This window comes from Podarcis tiliguerta (genome assembly GCF_965153285.1).
Source record: "Podarcis tiliguerta genome assembly, chromosome: 18".
NCBI lineage: Eukaryota > Metazoa > Chordata > Lepidosauria > Squamata > Lacertidae > Podarcis > Podarcis tiliguerta.
The window spans coordinates 7,776,858-7,801,588 of record NC_139551.1 but is presented as its reverse complement, the minus strand read 5'-3'; the positions used below and the strand labels follow the sequence as shown (position 1 = coordinate 7,801,588).

Genomic DNA, 24,731 nt, shown 5'->3' with positions numbered 1-24,731 from the left:
ATAATTTTATTATTTGTACCCCGCCCATCTGACTGGGTTCCCCCAGCCACTCTGGGCGGTTTCCAACAAATATACAGTGGTACCTCGGGTTACATACGCTTCAGGTTACATACGCTTCAGGTTACAGACTCCACTAACCCAGAAATAGTGCTTCAGGTTAAGAACTTTGCTTCAGGATAAGAACAGAAATCGGGCTTTGGCGGTGCGGCGGCAGCAGGAGGCCCCCTTAGCTAAAATAGTGCTTCAGGTTAAGAACAGTTTCAGGTTAAGAACGGACCTCCGGAACGAATTAAGTAACCCGAGGTACCACTGTAAAAGCATAATAAAACATCAAACATTAAAAAGTTCCCTAAACAGGGCCATGTGGGGATTCGAACCCTGGTCTCCAGGGTCCCAGTCAGACACAACATCCACTACGCCATGCCTGCTGTTCTCACCCATGTATACCCCACACATCTTCCACATGCGCAGCCTATAGCCACATCGACGCCTTACATTTAGAACACTCCTCTGCCACTGCAAAGCTCATGGTTAGGGTTAGGGTTAGAATCTCAATCTGTGCTGGTCCCGTGGGCTAACCAAGAGGCGAGGTCCGAGTCCAGTCCGAGGTCAAAGGTGCAGCATTGAGGCAGTCCATAAAAGTTGAAGCTGGATGCAGGGCAGGTAGTCAGGCGAGATCAGGAGCTCCGGCAAGAAAGCAGGACAGGGTTCAGGCAGGACTGACAACCAACGAAGTTGCTCCTGCAACTTGGGACTGAGGCTGGCTGGCTTTTAGCAGCCCCGATCCTCAGGTGACTCGCCTCTCCTGGCCTGGAGGCGAGCCCTCCTCCTGCGGGAACTTAGTTCCCTCCGCCTCTCTGCCCTGAGCCTCTGCAGCTCAGGAGAGGCTGGAGGGTGACCGGACCCAGAGGCCACCTCAGCTTCCTCTGACGGGGCTGAGAGTGGAGCACCTGCAGGCAATGGGTCCTCCATCACCTCAGGAGCCAGAGCAGACTCAGCTGATGCCTGCACCTGAGGACCCAGCACAGGTGAGGACCCTTCAGGCTCATTCCCCAACCCCCGGCTCAGCTGGTTCTGGAGGCGGGGAATCCTGTGCAGGCTGGGATCCCTCAGGTTCAGCATCTGAGTCCGAATCCCAGGCCATCACACAATCTCATAAAATCACGGAGTTCGAAGGGACCCCGAGGATCATCCAGCCCAGGGCTCAGCAAGGTTTACCTCACCTGGGCTGGTTCACTCCCACGCAGTGGTGTAGCGTGGGGGGTGCAGGGGGGGCCGGCCGCACCGGGCGCAACATCGGGGGGGGGGCGCTCGCACTCGCAGCTCTCTGCCCCTACCTGGCTCACTCACTCTCTCTCACTGCAGTGCTGGCTGTGCGAATCCGATCCGAGCCGCCGGGTCGCCGCCCACTGTGGAGGGGAGGGTGCCAGGCGTGCGGTGCGGTGCGGAGAGAGAGCGAGGGACTATCTGGGGGAGGGACAGTGCAGCGGGGGGGGGGGGGGGACAAATTACTTGCCTTGCCCCGGGTGCTGACAACCCACGCTACGCCACTGCTCCCACAGAGATTGCTCCATGCAGACACGATTTCTGGTGTCGCGGAAGCGAATCCCCACTCCGCGCTGCACCAGTTTAGCGCAGCGAACGGGGACTCGCTGAGTTAGTGACTCGGTTTAAACCAGGCATAGGCAAACTCCGGCCCTCCAGATGTTTGGGACTACAATTCCCATCATCCCTGACCACTGGTCCTGTTAGCTAGGGATGATGGGAATTGTAGTCCCAAACATCTGGAGGGCCGGGGTTTGCCTATGTCTGGTTAAAACGGCCCCCGTGGGCCGCTTGTGGCCCATGGGCTGCAGGTTGCCGACCCCTGATCTAGCCCAACCCACTGAAATGCAGGAATATGCAGCTGCATTAATCGAACCTGCAACCTCGGCATTGCCAGCACCACATTCTCACTTTGTAAAGGATTATTCTGTGATTCCAGGATTCCATATATCTGTCTCTGCAGCCAAGAGGAGGAAGCCTCTCTGGGACACAATGGGGTGGAAGACTTTTATCGCTTTGTGTTTGCGTGTCTGTAAGACTCCACCCCTGGCCAGAGGAAGGAAGCCTGTACATCAAAGTACAGGAACCTACAATTTCCCTTCTGTGGCAAATTGTTATGGAAAAGAATTGGGGTTGGCATTTACAGCCCAATTCTTCATCGAGGGACTCCTAGGTGTCCCCCTAAGTCAGGGGTTGTAGGGATGTGGGTGGTGCTGCGGTCTAAACCACTGAGCCTAGGGCTTGCTGATTGGAAGGTTGGCAGTTCGAATCCCCACTACGGGGTGAGCTCCCGTCGCTCTGTCCCAGCTCCTGCCAACCTAGCAGTTCGAAAGCAGGCCGGTGCAAGTAGATAAATAGGTACCGCTCCGGCGGGAAGGTAAGCAGCGTTTCCATGCGCTGCTCTAGTTCTCCAGAAGTGGCTTAGTCAAGCACTCAGCAACATACACTCAAAGTGAACAAGCAACAAATCGATTTGTGACTGGCCAAGCCCCTCCCCCTGTGGCAGCCATCTTGTTTTGGCGCCCACAACATGTTTAGGACCCAGAGAGGTTGGGGAACTGTTGTCCTAGGCTGCGCTGAAGAGTTCATACTGCCTTGACGGCTCTTCCTTTGATACATGTTTGTGTCCATCTTGCTTTCAGATCTTGGGGGACCTTTTTTGTACCGTGACCAAGAGGAGGAGGAAGGGGGTGGAGACAAGGCATCCTACTCTCTGGAGACCCCCTACGGCTTCCTGCTGGATCTCGACTTCCTCAAGTACGTCGACGATATCGAGAAAGGCCAAAGCTTCCGGAAGCTTCTGCCGCAGCGCAAGTCTAAGGGGGCCAAGCAGGCCCCTAACTCTTCCCGGGGCCAAACCAGCGGCTGGACCTCCACGGAGTCTCTTTCGTCGACCACCAGCGCGGATCGGAAACCAGCCTTCTCCCCACGCCACAGGCTGTGGGGTAGTTCCTCCGACATCAAGGAGCCCGTGAGCAAACAGGCCTCGCTCCCCACGTCTCCATCTCCCATCATCCATCTCCTTCCTCCTCCTCCTCCCAAATCGCTGGTGAGGAACACACGTGTGGAAGAAACTTTGCAGGAGACGAGCAAGCGCTTGGAAGAACAGCAGCTGGGTCTGCGGGCAGGGGGACCCTCTGCAGCCATCGGGGTGCCTGGTAGCCCCCCCAGGATTGTGTCTCCTCAAGGTCACTCTCTGACGGGGGAAGGCCTCGCAGGCTCCGTCAAGTTCAGCCCCTGCAATTCAGGAAGCAGCACGCCAGCCACAGCCGTCGGTTCTGCCCACCTCCAACACGTCCGTGAGCAGATGGCCACAGCCCTCAGGCAGCTGAAGGAGATGGAGGAACAAGTGAAGACCATCCCCGTTCTAGAAAAGGAGGTCTGCAGGTTGAAAGAGGAGAAGGAGCAGCTGCTAGCCAGGCTGTGGGAGAAGCTGGAGATGGACGGAGGCGAGACTTGTGTCTTCAACTTCCCCCCTAAGTCTCCTGAAGCAGAGGCTCCCGACGCGGGCAAGGAAGGCTCTCGGGCCGGTGCCGAGGTCGAAAACGACGGCGAGCCTTCGAAAGCGAGGACAAGTAAAATCACTGAGTTGAAGAGACTGACGGAGAAACTGTCCGGCTCAGAAAGAGCCAGGAAGACGAGCAGAGGAGCAGCTCTCGCTTCCAAAACCGGAGAGCCCACGTGCCGGTCTGTTGGCGTCGGAGAAGAGGTGGACATGAATGAGGTGGTCTTCTACTACCGGTGCCAGAAGCCGAGCCGAGAGGTGGCCGCCGGCCGAGAAGCGGACACCAAGGACGCAGAGGTGTGGGTCATGGAGTCCTTACTCGGCGTTTCGTCGGAGGCCGAGAAGGAAATCCAGTTGCTTCAGCAGACAGTCCAGCATCAACGAGAGGTCATCTCCATGTTGGAGGGACACCTGCAAGAGGCCAGCGATGAGCTGGAGGAGCTGAGGGTGGAAGTTTGCTCAAGGTTGCCAAAGCGTTTGACCAGCAGGGAGACGATGGCCCGGCCGTTGACAGCGGAGGCCAGCATGGAAGCTGCTCCAGCCATGCGGTGTCAAGCTGTGGGCACCCACATCGAAACGGCAGACAAGGCTGTCCACTGCTGTCCGCAAGTGGCCAGTGTCGGAGTTGGCTGCAGCCTGCAATCTCCAGATCTTGCCCCTGTGCCATGTGGGGGGAAAGCAGCCCAGATTGTTCTGGAGGCAGAAAGCAAAGCTCCCGGAAAGCAAAGATCTGCTCCGGCAGAGCCGGACCGCGGTACGGCTACAGACGCGTCTGCAAAACCCGGAAAGCTGCTGGAATGTGGAGTTTCTGAATCATCCCTGCAAACAGAGAGTTTGGGTGCGGATCTGGACTTGCTCCCTCAGTCCATGACGAGAGACCAGGAGGATGTCTGTGTGCAACGGGATTCCGGAAAAAAACCCACAGGCGCTGGTGAGCCTCCTTCGGTTAAACACGTCTCAAAGCCCGAGTCTGTTTGCAACCTGCCCAAAATCCAAATGTTCCCATTTCCATTGCATCCAGGCATACCTGGAGCTTGGGCTGGGTTTTATTTATTTATTTCGGACCTCTGAGGATGTGCAAAGTGTGCTTCCCTCCACACTGGGAGACCGCAGCTGCAGATCTGGAGATTTGGGTGGGGGAGGCTTCCCTGTATTTTCCAGTAAAGGATCCATTCTGCACCACTCATGCTCTTCATTGTGCTTCAGCGCGGTTCAGTTAATTCTAGCGCATTTCGTCCCTGCCTGGGAAGAACAGCTAGAGGGGTGTGTTTGTTGTTTAGAAATTACCGTATTTTTTGCTCTATAAGACTCACTTTTCCCTTCCTAAAAGTAAGGGGAAATGTGTGTGCGTCTTATGGAGCGAATGCAGGCTGCGCAGCTATCCCAAAAGCCAGAATAGCAAGAGGGATTGCTGCTTTCACTGCGCAGCGATCCCTCTTGCTGTTCTGGCTTCTGAGATTCAGAATATTTTTTTTCTTGTTTTCCTCCTCCAAAAACTGGGTGAGTCTTGTGGTCTGGTGCGTCTTATAGAGCGAAAAATACGGTATTTCTTGTAACTGTTGAGTGGATTTCTGTTTAACTTTTATATGTTATTATTACTTTATACTAGTCTAATAATTGTTGAATGTTACTTTTTTGATGTAGGTTGCTTATTTTAAAGTTTTGCTTTATTATCACATTTTTGTAGTGCATTAGATTGTTATAAGATGAACAGTTTTTTGTTTCTTCAGCCTGTATACCGCCTTGAGCAGTGGCGTAGCGTGGGGGGTGCAGGGGGGGCCGGCCGCACCGGGCGCAACATCTGGGGGGGGCACTCGCACTCGCAGCTCTCTGCCCCTGCTAAAATCCACGGGTTAGGGGGCGCAAATTACTTGCCTTGCCCCGGGTGCTGACAACCCACGCTACGCCACTGGCCTTGAGTATTGTAAGATAGAAAGACAGTATACAAATTTAAAATGATGATGATGGAGCCTTTAGTGTAGCCTCGTGGGCAGATGTTTTACCAGGAAGACTTGAGCCATACAATAACTGCGGCTGCCCCTAGGACATAGGCTGTCAACTTTTCTTGCGAGGAATCCTATTCGGAATAAGGGAATTTCCCTTTAAAAAAGGAAAAAGTTGACAGCTATGCGAAGAACCCTTAATGTTCTCCCACTGGTCCCATGGCTACAGTGGTGTAGCGTGGGGGTGCAGGGGGGGGCCGGCCGCACCGGGCGTAACATCTGGGTGGGGGGCGCTCGCACTCACAGCTCTCTGCCCCTACCCGGCTCACTCACTCACTCTCACTGCAGTGCTGGCTGTGCGAATCCGATCCGAGCCGCCGGGTCGCCGCCCACTGTGGGGGGGGGAGGGTGCCAGGCGTGCGGTGCGGTGCGGAGAGAGAGCGAGGGACTATCTGGGGGAGGGACAGTGCAGCGGAGGGGGGCGCAAATTACTTGCCTCGCCCCGGGTTAGGGGGCGCAAATTACTTGCCTTGCCCCGGGTTAGGGGATGCAAATTACTTGCCTTGCCCCGGGTGCTGACAACCCACGCTACGCCACTGCATGGCTAAATTTCACCCTGCAGCTTAAAAACCACCATTGGGTCTGGATAGGTACAGCCCCCCCCCCTCCGCCAGCTGCTCAAAGTGGAGGTACGTCTGCCAGTGCCTAAAGAACATTCCTTCTTCTGTTTCCTCCCCCCCCCAGGAGCCCCCAAATCCATCATGAAGAAGACAGGCAGCCCTGCCAAGACGGAGGCAGGTAGTGCGAGGAAAAGCCTCCAGTTCGTAGGATTTCTGAATGGCGAGTACGAGTCTTTTTTGCTTCCTCTCTTGCGGGGGGGGGGGGGCGGGATGTCAGGCGAGACCCAGGTGCTTTCGATGCTGAAGTTTCAACTATTTGGAGCTCGGAGAGGTGGCTGTGGGATTATAGCAGAGGTGGGGAATCTACGGTATAGCCCTACAGATGTTATTTAGTTACCGTATTTTTCGCACCATAGGACGCACCGGACAATAGGACGCACCTTGTTTTAGAGGGGGGAGAACAAGGAAAAAAAATTCTCCCCCTCTCTGCCCAGCGCCCCTTCAGCGAAGTGCAAAATCGGCTTTAAAATATGCCCATAAATATGTCTATAAATAAAAATACCGATTATTGCCTCATAAGAAAAGGTTTTAAGTAGAGGGTGAATTGAATGGGGGGCGGGTTGGAGGAGAGGCAGAAAGAAGAGCTAATTTGTCCATGGCTAGGGGGTGCTGTAGTGCATGGAAATGCCGTTTACCTTCCCGCCGGAGTGGTACCTATTTATCTACTTGCACTTTGACGTGCTTTCGAACTGCTAGGTTGGCAGGAGCAGGGACCGAGCAACAGGAGCTCACCCCGTCATTGCGGGGATTCAAGTCGCCGACCTTCTGATCGGCAAGTCCTAGGCTCTGTGGTTTAACCCACAGCGCCACCCGCATCCCTACCTCTGATAGGCAGCTGCAATCGCAAGGGAGGGCTGCGACCGTTGACTCCCGCTTTGTGGTCTTCCCAGGAACACCTCGCTGAAGCGAGTGGGCTGGGGGATAGAAACAGTGTCAGTGTGGGCTGCCCCCTGGTACAGACCCTCAGCCTGAATTTGTAGGCCTGCGCTTATGTTCATTCCTAGATACAGTGGTGCCTCGCAAGACGAAATTAGTTTGTTCCGCGAGTCTCTTCGTCTAGCGGTTTTTTCATCTTGCGAAGCAACCCTATTAGCGGATTAGCGCTATTAGCGGTTTAGCGGCTATTAAAGGCTTAAGGGATTAGCGGATTAGCTGCTAAAAGGCTATTAGCGGTTTAGCGGCTTAGAAAAAGGGGGTGGGGAGCGGAAAAAAATCTCAAGACTCGCAAGACATTTTCGTCTTGCGAAGCAAGCCCATAGGGAAATTCGTCCTGCGAAGCGCATCAAAAAACGGAAAACCCTTTCGTCTAGCGGGTTTTCCGTCTTGCGAGGCATTTGTCTTGCGGGGCAGCACTGTACCTTTTGAACAGATTTCCTGCCCTCTGAGGCAGGAAAGCCAGCCGCAAAACACCAAGAGTATCTGGCTGTGTGCTTGCCTACGAGTTGCATCCCTCAAGACCCCCGTTTTGATCCCCCACAATCTGTCCTGGCAGGTACGAGAGCACCTCAAGTGAGGAGGAGGAAGAGGAGGAAGAGGAAGAGGAGAGGTCCCCCCGGAAGGGCTCCCCGCTTGGCTTCGCCAGTGACACTCCCAGCACCACCGACGACGACGATGACTTGCCTCCCCGTGTGGACAGCAGCAGCAGCGATTCAGATACTCCCGTTTCGGGGGCCGCCCAGGAGGAGGCAATGCTGAGCCACGATTTGGAGGAAGCCAAAGATGCAAACATTTCGGGAGAAACTCCTCCGGAAGTGAAGGAGAAGTAAGTTCCTAGAATCCAGGACACAACAGCTCCACTTGCTACCAATATGTTTCGGGGCCTCAGTTAAAAGTGCTGGTTATGCCCCAAAAATCCCTACAAGGTGATTAGAAATACCTTATTCCTTCAGGCGAACCTGCCCCGGGCTCTGAGATCTCCTGGGGAGGCTCTGCTCTCGCCCCCTGCACCCCCACAGGCCCTCTTGGTGGGGACATGAGAGAGGGCCTTATTGGTGGTGGCTCCTCCCAGGCAACGTTGGAACTTCCTGCCTTGGAAAGCCAGACCAGCTCCCTCCTTGCTGCTCTTTTGCCAGCAGGTGAAGCACCTTCTTCTCCAAAAGGCTTTTGGGAGCTGGCTGCTTTTCAGGAAAGGGCTGATACCGTGCTATTTTTAATGTATTTGATCTGTATGTTTTTAATAGATAGACTGAGTGAGCGAGCGAGTTTAATTCTGTCAATGTTTTCTACGTTTTAGCTGTTATTGTTTTTAACCATAAGCCGCCTTGGAGTTCCTGTCAGGGAAAAATTGAGGGCACAAATAAATATGTAATGATCAACATAACTCCCTACACACAACTGAGAAAGGGGCAGGGGGAGGCATGAGTTTTCTCTTCTGATTTAAGGTCCGTCCACAGGTGGCGCTGTGGGTTAAACCACAGAGCCTAGGACTTGCCGATCAGAAGGTTGGCGGTTCAAATCCCCGCAATGACGGGGTGAGCTCCCGTTGCTCGGTCCCTGCTCCTGCCAACCTAGCAGTTCCAAAGCACGTCAAAGTGCAAGTAGATAAATAGGTACCGCTCTGGCGGGAAGGTAAACGGCGTTTCCGTGCGCTTCTCTGGTTCGCCAGAAGCGGCTTAGTCCTGCTGGCCACATGACCCAGAAGCTGTACGCCGGCTCCCTCGGCCAGTAAAGCAAGATGAGCGCCAAAACCCCAGAGTTGGTCACGACTGGACCTAATGGTCAGGGGTCCCTTTACCTTTACACCTCAGCTTAATGTAAATTGCAAACCCCTCACACCTTTTTTTTGTTTTTTTGCTTTTTGCTTTTTATTGGTTTTCTTACTTGATGAAGAAAGACACACAATAAAATAACCAAAATAATAACATGACAACAACAACCAAAAGGGAATATATATATACAAAAAGCATACATACAACCATAAACCCATAAATTCTTATGTACGGACTTACATCACCATATTCTTTAATTCCAATTCCTTTTCTTCTCTAATAGACTTCCGTCCTCCACAACATAGGTCTATTTTGTCTATTTGTTAAACTCCTTTTATCCTTTCTTCATTTCTACTGTTTTCCACATACTATACTTGCAATCCATGTTGTGGTTTGTGAAAATTAATCAAAGCAAATCCAGATTTTGACTTGGGGACACTGGTTTTTTTTTTTTTAAGATAACCTCTGTAAATTTCCCGTTCCTTTTGGAATTTTTGGTTAGGCTGTCTCCTAATCGCACCTGTCATTTTTGCCAATTCGAGATATTCAAATAATTTATCCTGCCGTTCCTTTTTTGGTTGGTACTATTTCACTTTTCCAATTTTTAGCTATTAATATTCTTGTTGCCGTTGTAGCATATAAGAATATTCTCTTTTTTTTCTTTCCCTCACGCCTCTTTTAATCCCCACCCCATTCACGCTTTCAGGGGCGGACGGGGGTCATGTGTATCTTTTCAATGATGGGTCTTCAATTTTTGTGCCACGTGTGGGGGAAACCACCCGCACCAGTCAAAATCTGGCACTGATCCTTCAATGAATGCTCTCTTTCATGCTTTCTTCTCCCTTAATCCAGGGACGCCCTCGTTAGAATTCCTGCTCCGTGACTGCAGTCATGGGATTGTTGTCTATCACATGACGGTGTATGTTTTGACTCCACAGAGTGGGAAGTGACAGAGACAGGATGTTTGTGTTACTGTGTTCCGTGAAGTGGTACTACAGTGGTTTGTTGTTGTTGAGTCGTTTAGTCGTGTCCGCCTCTTCGTCACCCCCTGGACCAGAGCACGCCAGGCACTCCTGTCTTCCACTGCCTCCCATAGTTTGGTCAAACTTATGTTCGTAGCTTCGAAAACACTGTCCAACCATCTCGTCCTCTGCCGTCCCCTTCTCCTTGTGCCCTCCATCTTTCCCAACATCAGGGTCTTTTCCAGGGAGTCTTCTCTTCTCATGAGGTGGCCAAAGTCTTGGAGCCTCAGCTTCAGGATCTGTCCTTCCAGTGAGCACTCAGGGCTGATTTCCTTAAGAATGGATAGGTTTGATGATCTTTCAGTCCATGGGACTCTCAAGAGTCTCAATTTGTTCCGGAGTTCCATTCTTAACCTGAAACTGTTCTTAACCGGAAGCACCACTTTAGCTAATGGGGCCTCCTGCTGCTGCCGCGCCACCGGAGCCCGATTTCTGTTCTTATCCTGAAGCAAAGTTCTTAACCTGAAGCACTATTTCTAGGTTAGCGGAGTGTGTAACCTGAAGTGTATGTAACCTGAAGCGTCTGTAACCCGAGGTACCACTGTATTGTCCTTTGTCCTTTTGCTGTCTGATGCTAGAGAGAGAGGAAGCCATGTTGCAGTGCTCCGTGTGTGTTTATAAGTAAATAAAGTAAAGGTAAAGGGACCGCTGACCATTAGGTCCAGTCGTGGCCGACTCTGGGGTTGCGGCGCTCATCTCACTTTATTGGCCGAGGGAGCCGGCGTACAGCTTCCGGGTCATGTGGCCAGCATGACTAAGCCGCTTCTGGCGAACCAGAGCAGCGCACGGAAACGCCGTTTACCTTCCTGCCAGAGCGGTACCTATTTACCTACTTGCACTTTGACGTGCTTTCGAACTGCTAGGTTGGCAGGAGCAGGGACTGAGCAACGGGAGCTCACCCCGTCGCGGGGATTCGTTCCGCCGACCTTCTGATCGGCAAGTCCTAGGCTCTGTGGTTTAACCCACAGCGCCACCCGCATCCTGTAAATAAAGTAGATTAGCCAAAATGCTGAGTTGCTGAGGTCTGTTACGCATGATGGGCAAACTCTGCGGATCCCTAAGGGTGCCGATGTCTGTTGGCATCAGTCGCTGTGATGTTCAGGCTGAAGAAGGCTTATGAAGTTCCTAAACAATCGACCAGGAGGGAGAGAACATGCCAGTCGGGCATATGTCTCTGCCAGAGTCCTACTCGAGTGTAGGCTGAGCTCCTGACAGCCCTATGCTTCGAAAATTCCTATAGGAGAGCTACTTTGATCGCGTTGGGGATTATAAAACATGGCCGTTGCGAGAAGACTCCCTCGGAAGCTGGCGGACTCTCCTTCCTTGGAGGTTTTCAGGCAGATGATGGATAGCCATCTGTCACGGATACTTCAGCTGAGATTTCTGCATTTGCAGGGGGTTGGGCTGAATGACCTCTGGGGGTCCCTTCCAACTCAATGGAAGCTCTAAAGCTGTTTCCTTTGACAGGTTTGAGCTGAGTCCCTGGCTGAGGGACGCTTGTCTCCTGGTGAGGAGCCACCTGGCCAGAGATGGCGCCGCTCCGAAGAGCAAAGAGGTGGTGAGTTGGGGCCGATTGACCACTCGGAAGGCGCATCGATATTAACTTATTATTATTATTATTATTATTATTATTATTATTATTATTCGCATTAAATAGCACAATCGGTACCTATTTACCTACTTGCACTTTGACGTACTTTTGAACTGCTAGGTTGGCAGGAGAGGGACCGAGCAACGGGAGCTCACCCCGTCGCGGGGATTCGAACCGCCGACCTTCCGATCGGCAAGCCCTAGGCTCTGTGGTTTAACCAACAGTGCCACCTGCGTCCCATAATTAGTTTTATACAGCAACAATTAAATTCTGGGTTATATTCAATAGTGCCTGTCAGCTGACTGTGGAATGAGGACCGGATCACTCTTTCTTTTGCATCAAAGTGCTCCTCTTCCCCCTAAAACCTGCTCCAAAGGGTTATGTGGCTGGGGAAACCCAGCCAGATGGTCAGGGTAATAATAATAATAATAATAATAATAATAATAATATTGTTATTGGAAGGGAGGGCCTTTTCCACTTGTATTTTTCAAGGATCGGGGCCACATATAGCAGTGCGCACTCCCAGAACCCCACACAAGTGTCCAGCCAAGATGGGGGTCCAGATCCGTGCTCAAATGCAAGTCTTGCTGGGCCTAGTCTACCTCGCAGGGTTGCAGCGAGGATTTTTTTGGGGAAAAGGGATCGAAACCGCTCCTCTGTTTTGGCTTCCAGCTTTCCAGCACCGGCCTCCTCCTCCAGGAATGGTTCCGCCTGTCCAGCCAAAAGGCCTCTCTGGCCGGACAGGTGGCCCAGCACCTGATGGCATTTGCCGAAATCTCACCCGCGCTGCTGGCGCACGTCGTCAACCTCTCCGACGGCAATGGCAACACCGCTCTTCACTACAGCGTCTCGCATTCCAACTTCGACATTGTCCAGCTTTTGCTGGACACAGGTGAGTGGCCCTAAGGTCAGGGGTCGCCAACGTGGTCTCTGTTAGCGCCTCCTGCAGCCAGGAATGGAGGAGAAATCCTGTTCCGTTTGCGCTTAAAGGAGAATTTGTCTAATTTATACCTCTTTTTTAAAATTATATTTATATGTGTGTGTGTGTGTATACATACATACATATATACACACACACACACATACACAACCGCCAAAACCCGGCGGTCGCGTATGTGCAGAAGCGCTGAATTGCAATGTGCACACGCGCCACTGCGGGTTGTGAATGCTGCGGGTTGCGAACGTGCATCCCGCACAGATCATGTTCGCACTGTGTGTGTGTGTGTGTGTGTGTGTGTATATATACAGTGGTGCCCCGCAAGACGAATGCCTCGCAAGACGGAAAACCCGCTAGACGAAAGGATTTTCCGTTTTGGAGGTGCTTCGCAAAACGAATTTCCTATGGGCTTGCTTCACAAGACGAAAATGTCTTGCGAGTTCTGCGGGGTTTTTTTCCCTCCCCCCCTTTTTCCCCAGCCCCTAAGCCGCTTAACAGCTGTTCTCTAAGCCGCTTAACAGCTGATGCTAAGCCGCTTAACAGCTGATCCACTAAGCCGCTAATAGCCTTTTAGTAGCTAATCTGCTAATCCCTTAATAGCCTCTAATCCCTTAATAGCCGCTAATAGCCGCTAAACCGCTAATAGCGCTAATCCGCTAATAGGGTTGCTTCGCAAGACGAAAAAAACCGCAAGACGAAGAGACTCGCGGAACGGATTCTTTTCGTCCTGCGAGGCACCACTGTATATAGTTTCCCTGTAAAAAGTTGCATTTGTTATTCAACAATTGTATTCCAATTCAACATAACTAGTGTGTGACTTCCTACTCACCCAGCATCAATGTTCACAATTCAAATTACATGCAATCGTTCCATCTTATCTAATTTCACCTTCTCTAATGTGTTTCTTAATTTATTCTGCCGCTTTTTTACACTTCAAATCCCACTGGGGTCTTTGCATTTATAGGAAATAACTTTTTATATACACTAGAAAGGGTTTCCAGCCTTCTTTAAAAGATTCTGAATTTGTTTCTTTTTTATCCGTGCCATCAATTTTGCCATCTCTGCATATTCCAAGATTTTCACCATCCGTTCTTCCTCCTCCACCCATTTCTGAGAATCCCTGCTGCTGTAGTCACATACATAAATGCCGTTGATTTCGCTGTTTAGTATCCCTAGCAGTAACGTCTTCAGCAGGGGGCCGGTCCACTGTCCCTCAGACCTTGTGGGGGGCCGGACTATATTTTGAAAAAAAATAATAATGAAAAAATAAATGAACGAATTCCTATGCCCCACAAATAACCCAGAGATGCATTTTAAATACAGTGGTGCCTCGCAAGACGAAATTAATTCGTTCTGCGAGTTTTTTCGTCTTGTGAATTTTTCGTCTTGCGAAGCACGGATATGCATTGATGGTTTCCCACAGGAATGCATTGACGGTTTTAAGAAAAAGGCGCAATACGTTTTCGTCTTGCGAAGCAACTCAGAAAACGAAAAACTCTTTCGTCTTGCGAGTTTTTCGTCTTGCGAGGCATTCGTCTTGCGAGGTACCACTGTAAAAGGACACATTCTACTCATGTAAAAACACGTGGATTGAGAAGGCGATTGGGCCAGATCCGGCCCCCGGCCTTAATTTGCCTACCCATGACTTAGACAGCCATGAGCAGAGTACAGGTGGCAGTTTCTTGCATTTTTTCTCCTCGTCTCCCCAGGGATCTGTAATGTTAACTACCAGAACAAAGCTGGCTACACAGCTCTGATGCTGACTGCACTAGCAACTGTAGAGCAAGAAGAGGAAATGGCTGTTGTCCGGAGACTTTTCGGCATGGGGAATGTCAATGCCAAAGCTAGCCAGGTATGTATGGGGTTTGGGGAGCAGCTACTAGCCCCTCTGCTATTGGGCATCAGGGAACTAAGAAGCCTAGGCGGTCGGCACATGCTCAGAGGTGCACTGGAATACTGCACATAGAATCATAGAGTTGGAAGAGACCACAAGGGCCATCGAGTCCAACCCCTGCCAAGCAGGAAACACCATCAGAGCACTCCTGACATATGGTTGTCAAGCCTCTGCTTAAAGACCTCCAAAGAAGGAGACTCCACCACACTCCTTGGCAGCAAATTCCACTGTCAAACAGCTCTTACTGTCAGGAAGTTCTTCCTAATGTTTAGGTGGAATCTTCTTTCTTGTCGTTTGGATCCATTGCTCCGTGTCCGCTTCTCTGGAGCAGCAGAAAACAACCTTTCTCCCTCCTCTATGTGACATCCTTTTATATATTTGAACACGGCTATCATATCACCCCTTAACCTCCTCCAGGCTAAACATGCCCAGCTCCCTTAGCCGTTCCTCATAAGGCATCATTTCCAGGCCTTTGACCATTTTGGTTGCCCTCCTCTGGACACGTTCCAGTTTGTCAGTGTCCTTCTTGAACTGTGGTGCCCAGAACTGGACACAGTACTCCAGGTGAGGTCTGACCAGAGCAGAAGACAGTGGCACTATGACTTCCCTTGATCTAGATGCTATACTCCTACTGATGCAGCCCAGAATTGCATTGGCTTTTTTAGCTGCTGCGTCACACTGTTGGCTCATGTCAAGTTTGTGGTCAACCAAGACATGATCATCATCATTATTGCATTGTATTATTATCATCATATTGTAGCTAGCAAGTGGAAGGGGCATGCAGAATATAAAACGGAAGACTGGTATAAAAAGGCGTACAATATAGCTATTAGTGATAAATCAACATGTTCCATTAAGGTTAAGATGGGGAATACGCAGGAGGGCTCAAACTATCGGCAGAGGTGTTGAAATTTTGGGAGGTTGGATAGTTACAATGGAACGGTCTCAGGGGTGGGGGGCACATTTTTATTCTTATCTATTTGTGTTGATTACTTTGTCAAAATGAAATTGAAAAAAAGAAAAGAAAAATATAGGCAAATGAAAGGAAAAAGGCCAAAAGGCAACTGGCAATTACCGTATTTTTCGCTCCATAAGACACACCTTTTTCCTCCTAAAAAGTAAGGGGAAATGTCTGTGCGTCTTATGGAGCGAATGCGTGGTCCCTGGAGCCAAATTGCCCAGGGGCGAAAAGAAGATAATGCTTTAAAAAAATATTTATTTATTTTTAGAAAGAGGGAAGGGGGTGTTGAAACAAAGCCACTGATTGGCAAGTGATCAGGTGGGAGGTAAAGGACGCTAGCCATAAAGGAGGCTGCCTGGGAGGGGGGAGGTAAAGACAGCAAACTTGCAAGGAGAGGAGACAGGAAGACTAAAGCAATGAGGAGAGAAATTAGAAGAAAAGGAGGAGCAAAAAATTGCTCCAGCTAAGGAAAAGACACTAAGGCAAACAAGAGTTGAAAGGAAGCAGCTGATCGGCAAACGATTGGGAGGGAGATAAGGGAGGCTAGTGAAAAAGGAGGCTGCCTGGGAGGGGGAGGTAAAAGCCCATGGATCCTCAGGATTTTTGCATTGGGTCACCCCAAATTCACCATCAGATCACACAGCATGTCCATGGCTACAGCCTGCACACAAAAACCACACATCCACTGTTTCATGGGGCCGCAATGGTGCAAAGATGTGGTTACAAAGCCCGGATCCACATGGATCCTCAGGATTTTTGCATTGGGCTACCCCAAACTCACCGTCAAATCACATATCATGTCTGTGGCCACAGCATGAACCACAAAAATCATACATCCACTGTTTCGTTCAGAATATATATTTTTTTGTTTTCCTCCTCTAAAAACTAGGTGCATCTTATGGAGCGAAAAATACGGTATTTATACTGTGAATAATTATTACTAGAATAAGAAAGTGCTTTTGGGGTTGAATCATAGAATCATAGAATCATAGAGTTGGAAGAGACCACAAGGGCCATCGAGTCCAACCCCCTGCCAAGCAGGAAACACCATCAGAGCACTCCTGACATATGGCTGTCAAGCCTCTGCTTAAAGACCTCCAAAGAAGGAGACTCCACCACACTCCTTGGCAGCAAATTCCACTGTCGAACAGCTCTTACTGCCAGGAAGTTCTTCCTAATGTTTAGGTGGAATCTTCTTTCTTGTAGTTTGGATCCATTGCTCCGTGTCCGCTTCTCTGGAGCAGCAGAAAACAACCTTTCTCCCTCCTCTAGGTGACATCCTTTTATATATTTGAACATGGCTATCATATCACCCCTTAACCTCCTCTTCTCCAGGCTAAACATGCCCAGCTCCCTTAGCCGTTCCTCAGAAGGCATCGTTTCCAGGCCTTTGACCATTTTGGTTGCCCTCCTCTGGACACGTTCCAGTTTCTCAGTGTCCTTCTTGAACTGTGGTGCCCAGAACTGGACACAGTACTCCAGGTGAGGTCTGACCAGAGCAGAATACAGTGGCACTATAACTTCCCTTGATCTAGATGCTATACTCCTATTGATGCAGCCCAGAATTGCATTGGCTTTTTTAGCTGCCGCGTCACACTTTTGGCTCATGTCAAGTTTGTGGTCAACCACAAACTTGACATGAGAATAAAATTGAACAAGATTGGAGGAATCTTACTAGACACCCTGTGCTGCTCATTGGGAAAATCCTGTGTGCTTTTCAACATTTTTTTGTCTGTGTCACTCCAGGCTGGCCAGACAGCCCTGATGCTTGCCGTCAGCCACGGGAGGCAGGAGATGGTGGAGGCCCTGCTGTCCTGCGGGGCGGACATCAACCTTCAAGATGAAGAGGGCTCCACCGCACTCATGTGCGCCTGTGAACATGGGAGGGCAGGCACCGTGAAACTGCTGCTGACTCAGCCGGACTGTGACGCTTCCATCGTGGATAATGTAAGTGTTATGTACTGAGTTGAATAGGATCCACAAGGCAGCAGTCTGACTTTTGTTGTTTAGTCGTGTCCGACTCTTCGTGACCCCCTGGACCAGAGCACGCCAGGCACTCCTGTCTTCCACTGCCTCCCGCAGTTTGGTCAAACTCATGCTGGTAGCTTCGAGAACACTGTCCAACCATCTCGTCCTTTGTCATCCCCTTCTCCTTGTGCCCTCCATCTTTCCCAACATCAGGGTCTTTTCCAGGGAGTCTTCTCTTCTCATGAGGTGGCCAAAGTCTTGGAGCCTCAGCTTCAGGATCTGTCCTTCCAGTGAGCACTCAGGGCTGATTTCCTTGGCGATCAGCCTTCTTTATGGTCCAGCTCTCACTTCCATACATCACTACTGGGAAGACCATAGCTTTAACTATACGGACCTTTGTTGGCAAGGTGATGTCTCTGCTTTTTAAAATGCTGTCTAGGTTTGTCATTGCTTTCCTCCCAAGAAGCAGGTGTCTCCTAATTTCGTGACTGCTGTCACCATCTGCAGTGATCATGGAGCCCAAGAAAGTAAAATCTCTCACTGCCTCCATTTCTTCCCCTTCTATTTGCCAGGAGGTGATGGGACCAGTGGCCATGATCTTCGTTTTTTTGATTCTGAGCTTCAGACCATATTTTGTGCTCTCCTCTTTCACCCTCATTAAAAGGTTCTTTAATTCCTCCTCACTTTCTGACATCAAGGTTGTGTCATCTGCATATCCGAGGTTGTTGATATTTCTTCCAGCAATCTTAATTCCAGCTAGGATCCAAAAGGCAGCAGTCTGATTGGTCCTAGAACAATAGGATCCAGAATGCAGCAGTCTGATTGGTCCTAGAACAATAGGACCCAGAATGCAGCAGCCTGATTGGTCCTAGAACAATAGGTCCAGAATGCAGCAGTCTGATTGGTCCACAGGAGCCACCCAATCCAGCTCCAGGTGGAAGTGAATCCGCAACCTGATTGGCCTACAGGAGAATCCCGGAATTAGCCAATCACGTGGGATCCATTCTGTAAATAACGTATATAAAGCAGACATTCTGGGGGAACTTCCATTCCTCCTCACCACTATGAGCTGAATAAAGAGCATGAAATCCACTCTCGACTCCGAGTATATTTCAGTAAGCAGCTGGGTTGCTCTGCACAGGGAGCTTTGGGTTCCCCCCGCTTCAAGCTACTGGTCCTCATTGTCCCTTTCAATATATATTTTTTTAAAAAATATTTTTTATTAGTTTTCCATTTAATAATATGCAGTCACATCATTGGTATTCATTTCACCTCTTTGGCTCTTTATTTTTTTTTTTAATATATTTTTTATTAAACCATTTTAACAAAACAAATCAATCAAAATAACCAATTACATCCCCCCCCTCTCCTACCCCCTAAGGAAATCCCTCAGCTCCCCTCTCTGATATGTTTGCACATATTATTCTCTGCATGTTAAAAATTGTACATATCAGTGCCTTATCTGTCATTTATTCTACTAATAAATTTGTGGATGCTTATTCAAAAACCTGCCAAGCAGTCCAAATCATTTTGTTGTTTTTTTTAAGATAGTTTGCAAAAAGTTCCCATTCTTCCTTGAAGTCACAATTGCCCTTCTCACGTAATTTATATGTCAACTTTGCCAACTCTGCATAACTCATTGGTTTTTCTTGCCATTGTTCTTTCGCTGGGGTTTCCTCATTCTTCCGTCCTCGTTCTAACAAGACTCTTGCCGCTGTTGTTGCATACATAAATAAATTCTTCGTTTTTCTTGGCGGGGCTCGTCCTAAAACCCCTAGCAAAAACGCTCGGAGCATTTGTGCCTCCCAAAATGCTGCCCAAAGAGGCTTACGTGCAACAACAAATAAATGACGCCTCAGGGAAAAAACCCCCACACACGGCACACAAGGGGAAAGGAACAAGGAGGGAAGAGGAAAACTCAGGCACCCGTTTCTTAAAGAGTTGTTCCCATCATGACCAGCTGGCCCAGTTCAGGGGCTGGGGATTCCTGGTGGAGCCAGGCAACCCCTAAACCTGAAGCGATGAGGTTCTGCTGCTTCCTATCTCTGAGGCGGCCATCTCAAGCGGCAGTTGCGGGGAGAATAGACCTGCCGCATTACGCCCTGTAGGTGGTTCTGTTTCTGTGTAGCTAAAGAGGGCATCTTCCAGCCTTGTTTTATGTGTGTTTTGAATCCCCTCCCATCTGTAGGAAGGCAATGACGCTGTTTCCATCGCTCTAGAGGCTGGCCATCGTGACATAGCGGCCTTGATATCTACCCGTCTCGCCCAGTCAGCAGCCTGCTCACCTGGTGAGTCAGCCCTGTTCTCTCCCCCCCCCCCCCCAGACTTCATAATTTTATTAAATTTTCTGTTTTACAATTTAAAGTTTGTGATTTTGACTGCAACCCACTCAGATGGGTGGCATGTAAGTAAACTAGTAAGAAATAATTATTGTTTCAAGGAACGCGGGTGGCGCTGTGGGTTAAACCACAGAGCCTAGGACTTGCCGATCAGAAGGTCGGCGGTTCGAATCCCCGCAACGGGGTGAGCTCCCGTTGCTCGGTCCCTGCTCCTGCCAACCAGTTCGAAAGCACGTCAAAGTGCAAGTAGATAAATAGGTACCACTCCGGCGGGAAGGTAAACGGCGTTTCCGTGCTCTGTTCTGCTTCGCCAGAAGCGGCTTAGTCCTGCTGGCCACATGACCCGGAAGCTGTACGCCGGCTCCCTCGGCCAATAAAGCGAGAGGAGCGCCGCAACCCCAGAGTCGGCCACGACTGGACCTAATGGTCAGGGGTCCCTTTACCTTTAATTATTGTTTCAGTAATTGCTGTGCGCCCCCCCTTTCTTTTTTTCTGCATACAGATTGATTTGATTTGATTACATTTCTACAGAACAGGGACCGGAACATTCCCAGCAGTGACATTCTACCTTTGGCGTAATTCACTGACCCAAAAAACCCAAAGAGACACTGCCCTTCCCATCACTTTTTTTAAACAGCCTTGCTTTGGTGCTGTCCAGCTTTGGTTTTCCACATGGAAGGGGCCGCAGGAGTTAAGAATCCACAGCTGTACAACACTATGGCTGCCAGGAGGAATCTGCCAGTTCTTCCCTGGGTGGGGCCCTAGTCCTCCCGAACTTAAAAATGGGAAGCGTAATGCTGGTGGTCAACAAAAGAGGTTTAAAGAGTCTCTCAAGGCAATCTTTAAAAATGTACTATAAGCACCGGCAACTGGGAAACACTGGCCTGCGAGCGCTCCAGTTGGAGAACAGCCTTTGCCAAAGGTGTCATGGGCTTTGAAGACACTCGAACTCAGGACGCAAGGGAGAAACTTGCTAGGAGGAAGGCACGCTTGGCAAATCCACACCGTGATCAACTCCCGCCCGGAAACCAATGTCCCCACTGTGGAAGGACGTGTGGATCCACAATTGGCCTCCACAGTCACTTACGGACTCATTGTTAAAACTGTGTTTATGGAAGACAATCTTACTCAGCTACGAGGGATCGCCGAAGAAGAAGGTCAACCTGTTTCAGCCTTACTTTGGACTGGGGGGGGGGGAGTTCGGCCCATACTTCTTGTTGTTGCCCGTTTTCTGGGAGGAAGGGGGTTTATATGCCGCTTCCTGCAAAATAATCGATATATACAGGACCTGGCATTGCCGGGGAATGTGAAGAACCCCCAGAATATTGTGTTTTTTAGTGTAATTTGTGAGTTTGAACCTGTTACGCCAAAGCCACGTTTTTGTCCACCACCTTGGTTCAAAATGGTGTCTGGTGTCCGAACGCCGACAAAGGCTGCTGTCCGCAGCTCATGAGGCAGCCAAAGCTATGCAAAAATAAAGGAGAAACAGTTGAAGTGGCGCTGATGTCAGATTTCGGTCCGCCACCTAGAATCAAAATGGCACCCGGCATTCAAGCATTCGATGGCTGCTGCTCAAACCTCAGGATCTGTCATGACAAGGCTGGTGACAGTTTCTCAAGAGGCAGGGAACCCTAAAGAGGACCGACAGACAACCTACCGTATTTTTCGCTCTGTAAGACGCACCAGACCACAAGACGCACCTAGTTTTGGGAGGAGGCAAACAAGGAAAAAAATATTCTGAATCTCAGAAGCCAGAACAGCAAGAGGGATCGCTGCGCAGTGAAAGCAGCAATCCCTCTTGCTGTTCTGGTTTCTGGGATAGCTGCACAGCCTGCATTCGCCCCATAAGACGCACACACATTTCCCCTTACTTTTTAGGAGGGAAAAAGTGAGTCTTATAGAGCAAAAAAGACGGTACTTTCCAAAATATATAATGACTCAACTTCAGTTCCCCAACCTGGTGACCTCTTGCTGTTGTTCGGACTCCATTAGCCTGGCCATGATTATGGATGATGGGAGTTGTAGAGCAAAATATTGGAAGAGCGCCCAGTTTTTGAAGGCCAAGCTAGCTTAAGAACCCTTCTTGCCATCGTGCCTGTTTCTCAAAAGCAACGGATTTTTAGAGCGGTCGAAACATCAATTGCCCGAAGGCACTTTTCTTATCCAGCATACCTACCTGCTTTTAGCAACAGACTGTTTCTTCTGTGAAGGACGGAGGTTCTCTGAACCACAAGTGATGGATCTAATCTTTTTATGCTCCAGACTGCTGGTTTTTCCAAAGACCCAGCACATCGTTTCATATGCAAAGCTCCTTTTTAAAATAATGTCTTCCAATGTTATTCACCAGAATAAAGAGCCACTAACCCACAACACCTGTCCTTTGAAATTCCAGCAGGCAGGGTTTTTTAAAAAAAAGGAGGGGAAAGTTGTAGAATTTTGACGGCAGGAATAGTTAAGCCCTTCTACTGTTTAATAAAGTCTTTATTAAAGCTTTTCACGCTGGGAATTGCACCAAATAGCCTCCCCAGTTGTTTCCCCATCAACACAATCAGGGGTCTGGAAAGCAAGCCTTATGAGGAACAATTGAGGGAACTGGGTGTGTTTAGGTTGGATGGTCATCTGTAATGTATGATCTAGTTGAGATCCCTTCATTGCAGGGGGTTGGACTGGATGACCCTCAGGGACCCCTTCCAACTCTCTGAGATGCCAGGAACGGACCCTGAAGCCTTCTGCATGCAAAACAGATGCTCTTCCATCTGAGCTACAGCCATTCAACTAAGAAACACCATTGCCCACCTTACATGCCGCAATGCTGGTTTCAAATACACAGCCTGAGCTTAATACGAAAAATGCACCAACCTCCCTCCACAAAGTTCCTAGCTAAGCAGCTGAGATGCATCCCCTCCCCAACCCTTCCCTGTTGGGGAAGTAAAATGAATCAGTAACAGAACTTTACAGCATTTGACTAACAGAGTAGCTTGGGAAAATCTTCCCAGGCCCCGATGCTTTGACATCAGTCTAAGAACACACACAAAAACTGTTGTACAAAAAATCTGTGCACGCACCCCATCTATTTTAATGCAGATTACTTCTACCAGACTCCGGGGAACCGTAGCGCTGGGAATTATAGGAACTTCTTGTTGTTTAGCTGTGTCCGACTCTTCGTGACCCCCTGGACCAGAGCACGCCAGGCACTCCTGTCTTCTACTGCCTCCCCGTTTGGTCAACCTCATGCTGGTAGCTTTGAGAACACTGTCCCACCATCTCGTCCTCTGCCGTCCCCTTCTCCTTGTGCCCTCCATCTTTCCCAGCATCAGGGTCTTTTCCAGGGAGTCTTCTCTTCTCCTGAGGTGGCCAAAGTCTTGGAGCCTCAGCTTCAGGATCTGTCCTTCCAGTGAGCACTCAGGGCTGATTTCCTTCAGAATGGAGAGGTTTGATCTTCTTGCAGTCCATGGGACTCTCAAGAGTCTCCTCCAGCACCATAACTCAAAAGCATCCATTCTTCGGCGATCAGCCTTCTTTATGGTCCAGCTCTCACTTCCATACATCACTACTGGGAAAACCAGAGCTTTAACTATACGGACCTTTGTTGGCAAGGTGATGTCTCTGCTTTTCAAGATGCTGTATAGGAACTACAGTTCCCAATTTTATTACTATTGGGTGGGTGGAGGGGGACATGGGCTTCAGATGTGTGGTGTCTGCAGTTAGGCCACTGTCCAATCTATATCCATGTCATCTACATGAGGCAGAGAAACTTGTTGATCCCAAGGACTGCATTTCCTCATGGGCAACCTTCGAGAGGCCCAATTGGGAATAGCTGGGCAGGGCTTCAGACACAGGACTGCCCCTGTCCTGAAACTAGGACTTTCAAATAATACATAATGCGCCAAGAGGATTCAAGCTGCTGCAGTAACCAGCAAAGATACATGAATAAATCAGAGGATACAGGCACACTCACACCATAATCAGTGTCCCATCAATATGATACAATAATCTTAGTCATTGTCCCATACAGAACAACAAAAACAAAATCTACATAAGACATTCAGAAACCAACAAGCCTGCTATCCCAACCTGGTTAGCCCCTAAAAACTCTGATACCCCATTTTTAAATACAATATACTCCCATAGACGTTTAAAACCAAAACCGAATAGAAACAGTTTCTCAGGTGGCTAGTCCTAGTCTTTATAACCCTGTACTTTCTTCCAGAAGGTAGAAGCTGTAAGAGATCATTTCCGGGGTGCGCACTATCCTGTGCTATAGATTTGATCCATCCTACAAATAATAATAATTTTTTATCTCTACCCCGCCCTCCCCAGCCAAGGCCGGGCTCAGAGCGGCTTACAAGCAATAATAAAAACAAGATGAATGATTACAACTTAAAAACAAAAGTAAAATACAACATTAAAATAATGGAACATTAAAATATTAAAATGTAGCCTCATTGCAAGAGAAGGAAAAGAAAAAAGAAAGAGAGGGAGGGAGGGAATCAAATGGCTCCAAGCCAAGGGCCAGGCGGAACAACTCTGTCTTACTTGCCCCGCGGAAAGAAATCAGATACCGCAGGGCCCTGGTCTCATGAGGCAGAGCGTTCCACCAGGCCGGAGCCAGAGTTGAAAAGGCCCTGGCTCTGGTTGAAGCCAATCTAACTTCCTTAGGGCCCGGGACCTCTAGGGTGTCGTTATTTATGGACCTTGAGGCTCTCCGTGGGGCATACCAGGAGAGGCGGTCCCGTAGGTACGAGGGCCCTAGGCCGTGAAGGGCTTTAAAGGTCAAAAGCAGCACCTTGAACCTGACCCTGTACTTCACCGGGAGCCAGCGCAGCTGGAAAAGCACCGGGTGAATATGCTCCCATGGCAGAGACCCCGTGAGGAGCCTCGCTGCAGCATTCTGCACCCGCTGGAGTTTCTGGGACAGCTTCAAGGGCAGCCCTGCGTAGAGCGAATTACAAGAAACTTTGGGAACTGTGGTGTTGTAAGGGTGCTGGGAATTGTAGCTCTGAAAAAAGGAGGCGCTAGTTCTCAGGGTTCTTTGTGGCAAGCCGCATGCTTTAAATGTATGGCGTGGAGGTGACCTAAGACCGTGTGTGTGAGTGCGCGCAAAGAAAATGGGGAGGGTTGAAGAAAGCTTGCAGGCT

General features: G+C 49.6%; 1 protein-coding gene and 1 long non-coding RNA gene across 3 annotated transcripts in view; both read left to right on the top strand.

Moving 5' to 3' along the window:
• Positions 1–20,749, top strand: part of KANK3 (KN motif and ankyrin repeat domains 3) — a 32,263-nt gene extending 11,514 nt beyond the window's left edge. For both annotated transcript variants that reach the window (XM_083421439.1, XM_083421440.1), the window contains exons 3-11: positions 2,688–4,481; positions 6,238–6,337; positions 7,666–7,935; positions 11,371–11,461; positions 12,167–12,386; positions 14,141–14,283; positions 17,033–17,233; positions 19,443–19,542; positions 20,125–20,749. In XM_083421439.1, coding sequence (XP_083277565.1) covers positions 2,688–4,481; positions 6,238–6,337; positions 7,666–7,935; positions 11,371–11,461; positions 12,167–12,386; positions 14,141–14,283; positions 17,033–17,233; positions 19,443–19,542; positions 20,125–20,153 — 2,948 coding nt within the window. In that variant the 3' untranslated portion in view covers positions 20,154–20,749. The remainder of the gene's footprint in view (positions 1–2,687; positions 4,482–6,237; positions 6,338–7,665; positions 7,936–11,370; positions 11,462–12,166; positions 12,387–14,140; positions 14,284–17,032; positions 17,234–19,442; positions 19,543–20,124) is intronic.
• The window catches only part of LOC310668653, a 169,316-nt gene extending 147,230 nt beyond the window's left edge, over positions 1–22,086 (top strand). The window contains exon 2 of the long non-coding RNA XR_014506758.1: positions 21,542–22,086. This is a non-coding gene — a long non-coding RNA (uncharacterized lncRNA). The remainder of the gene's footprint in view (positions 1–21,541) is intronic.
• Positions 22,087–24,731: the final 2,645 nt, after the last annotated feature.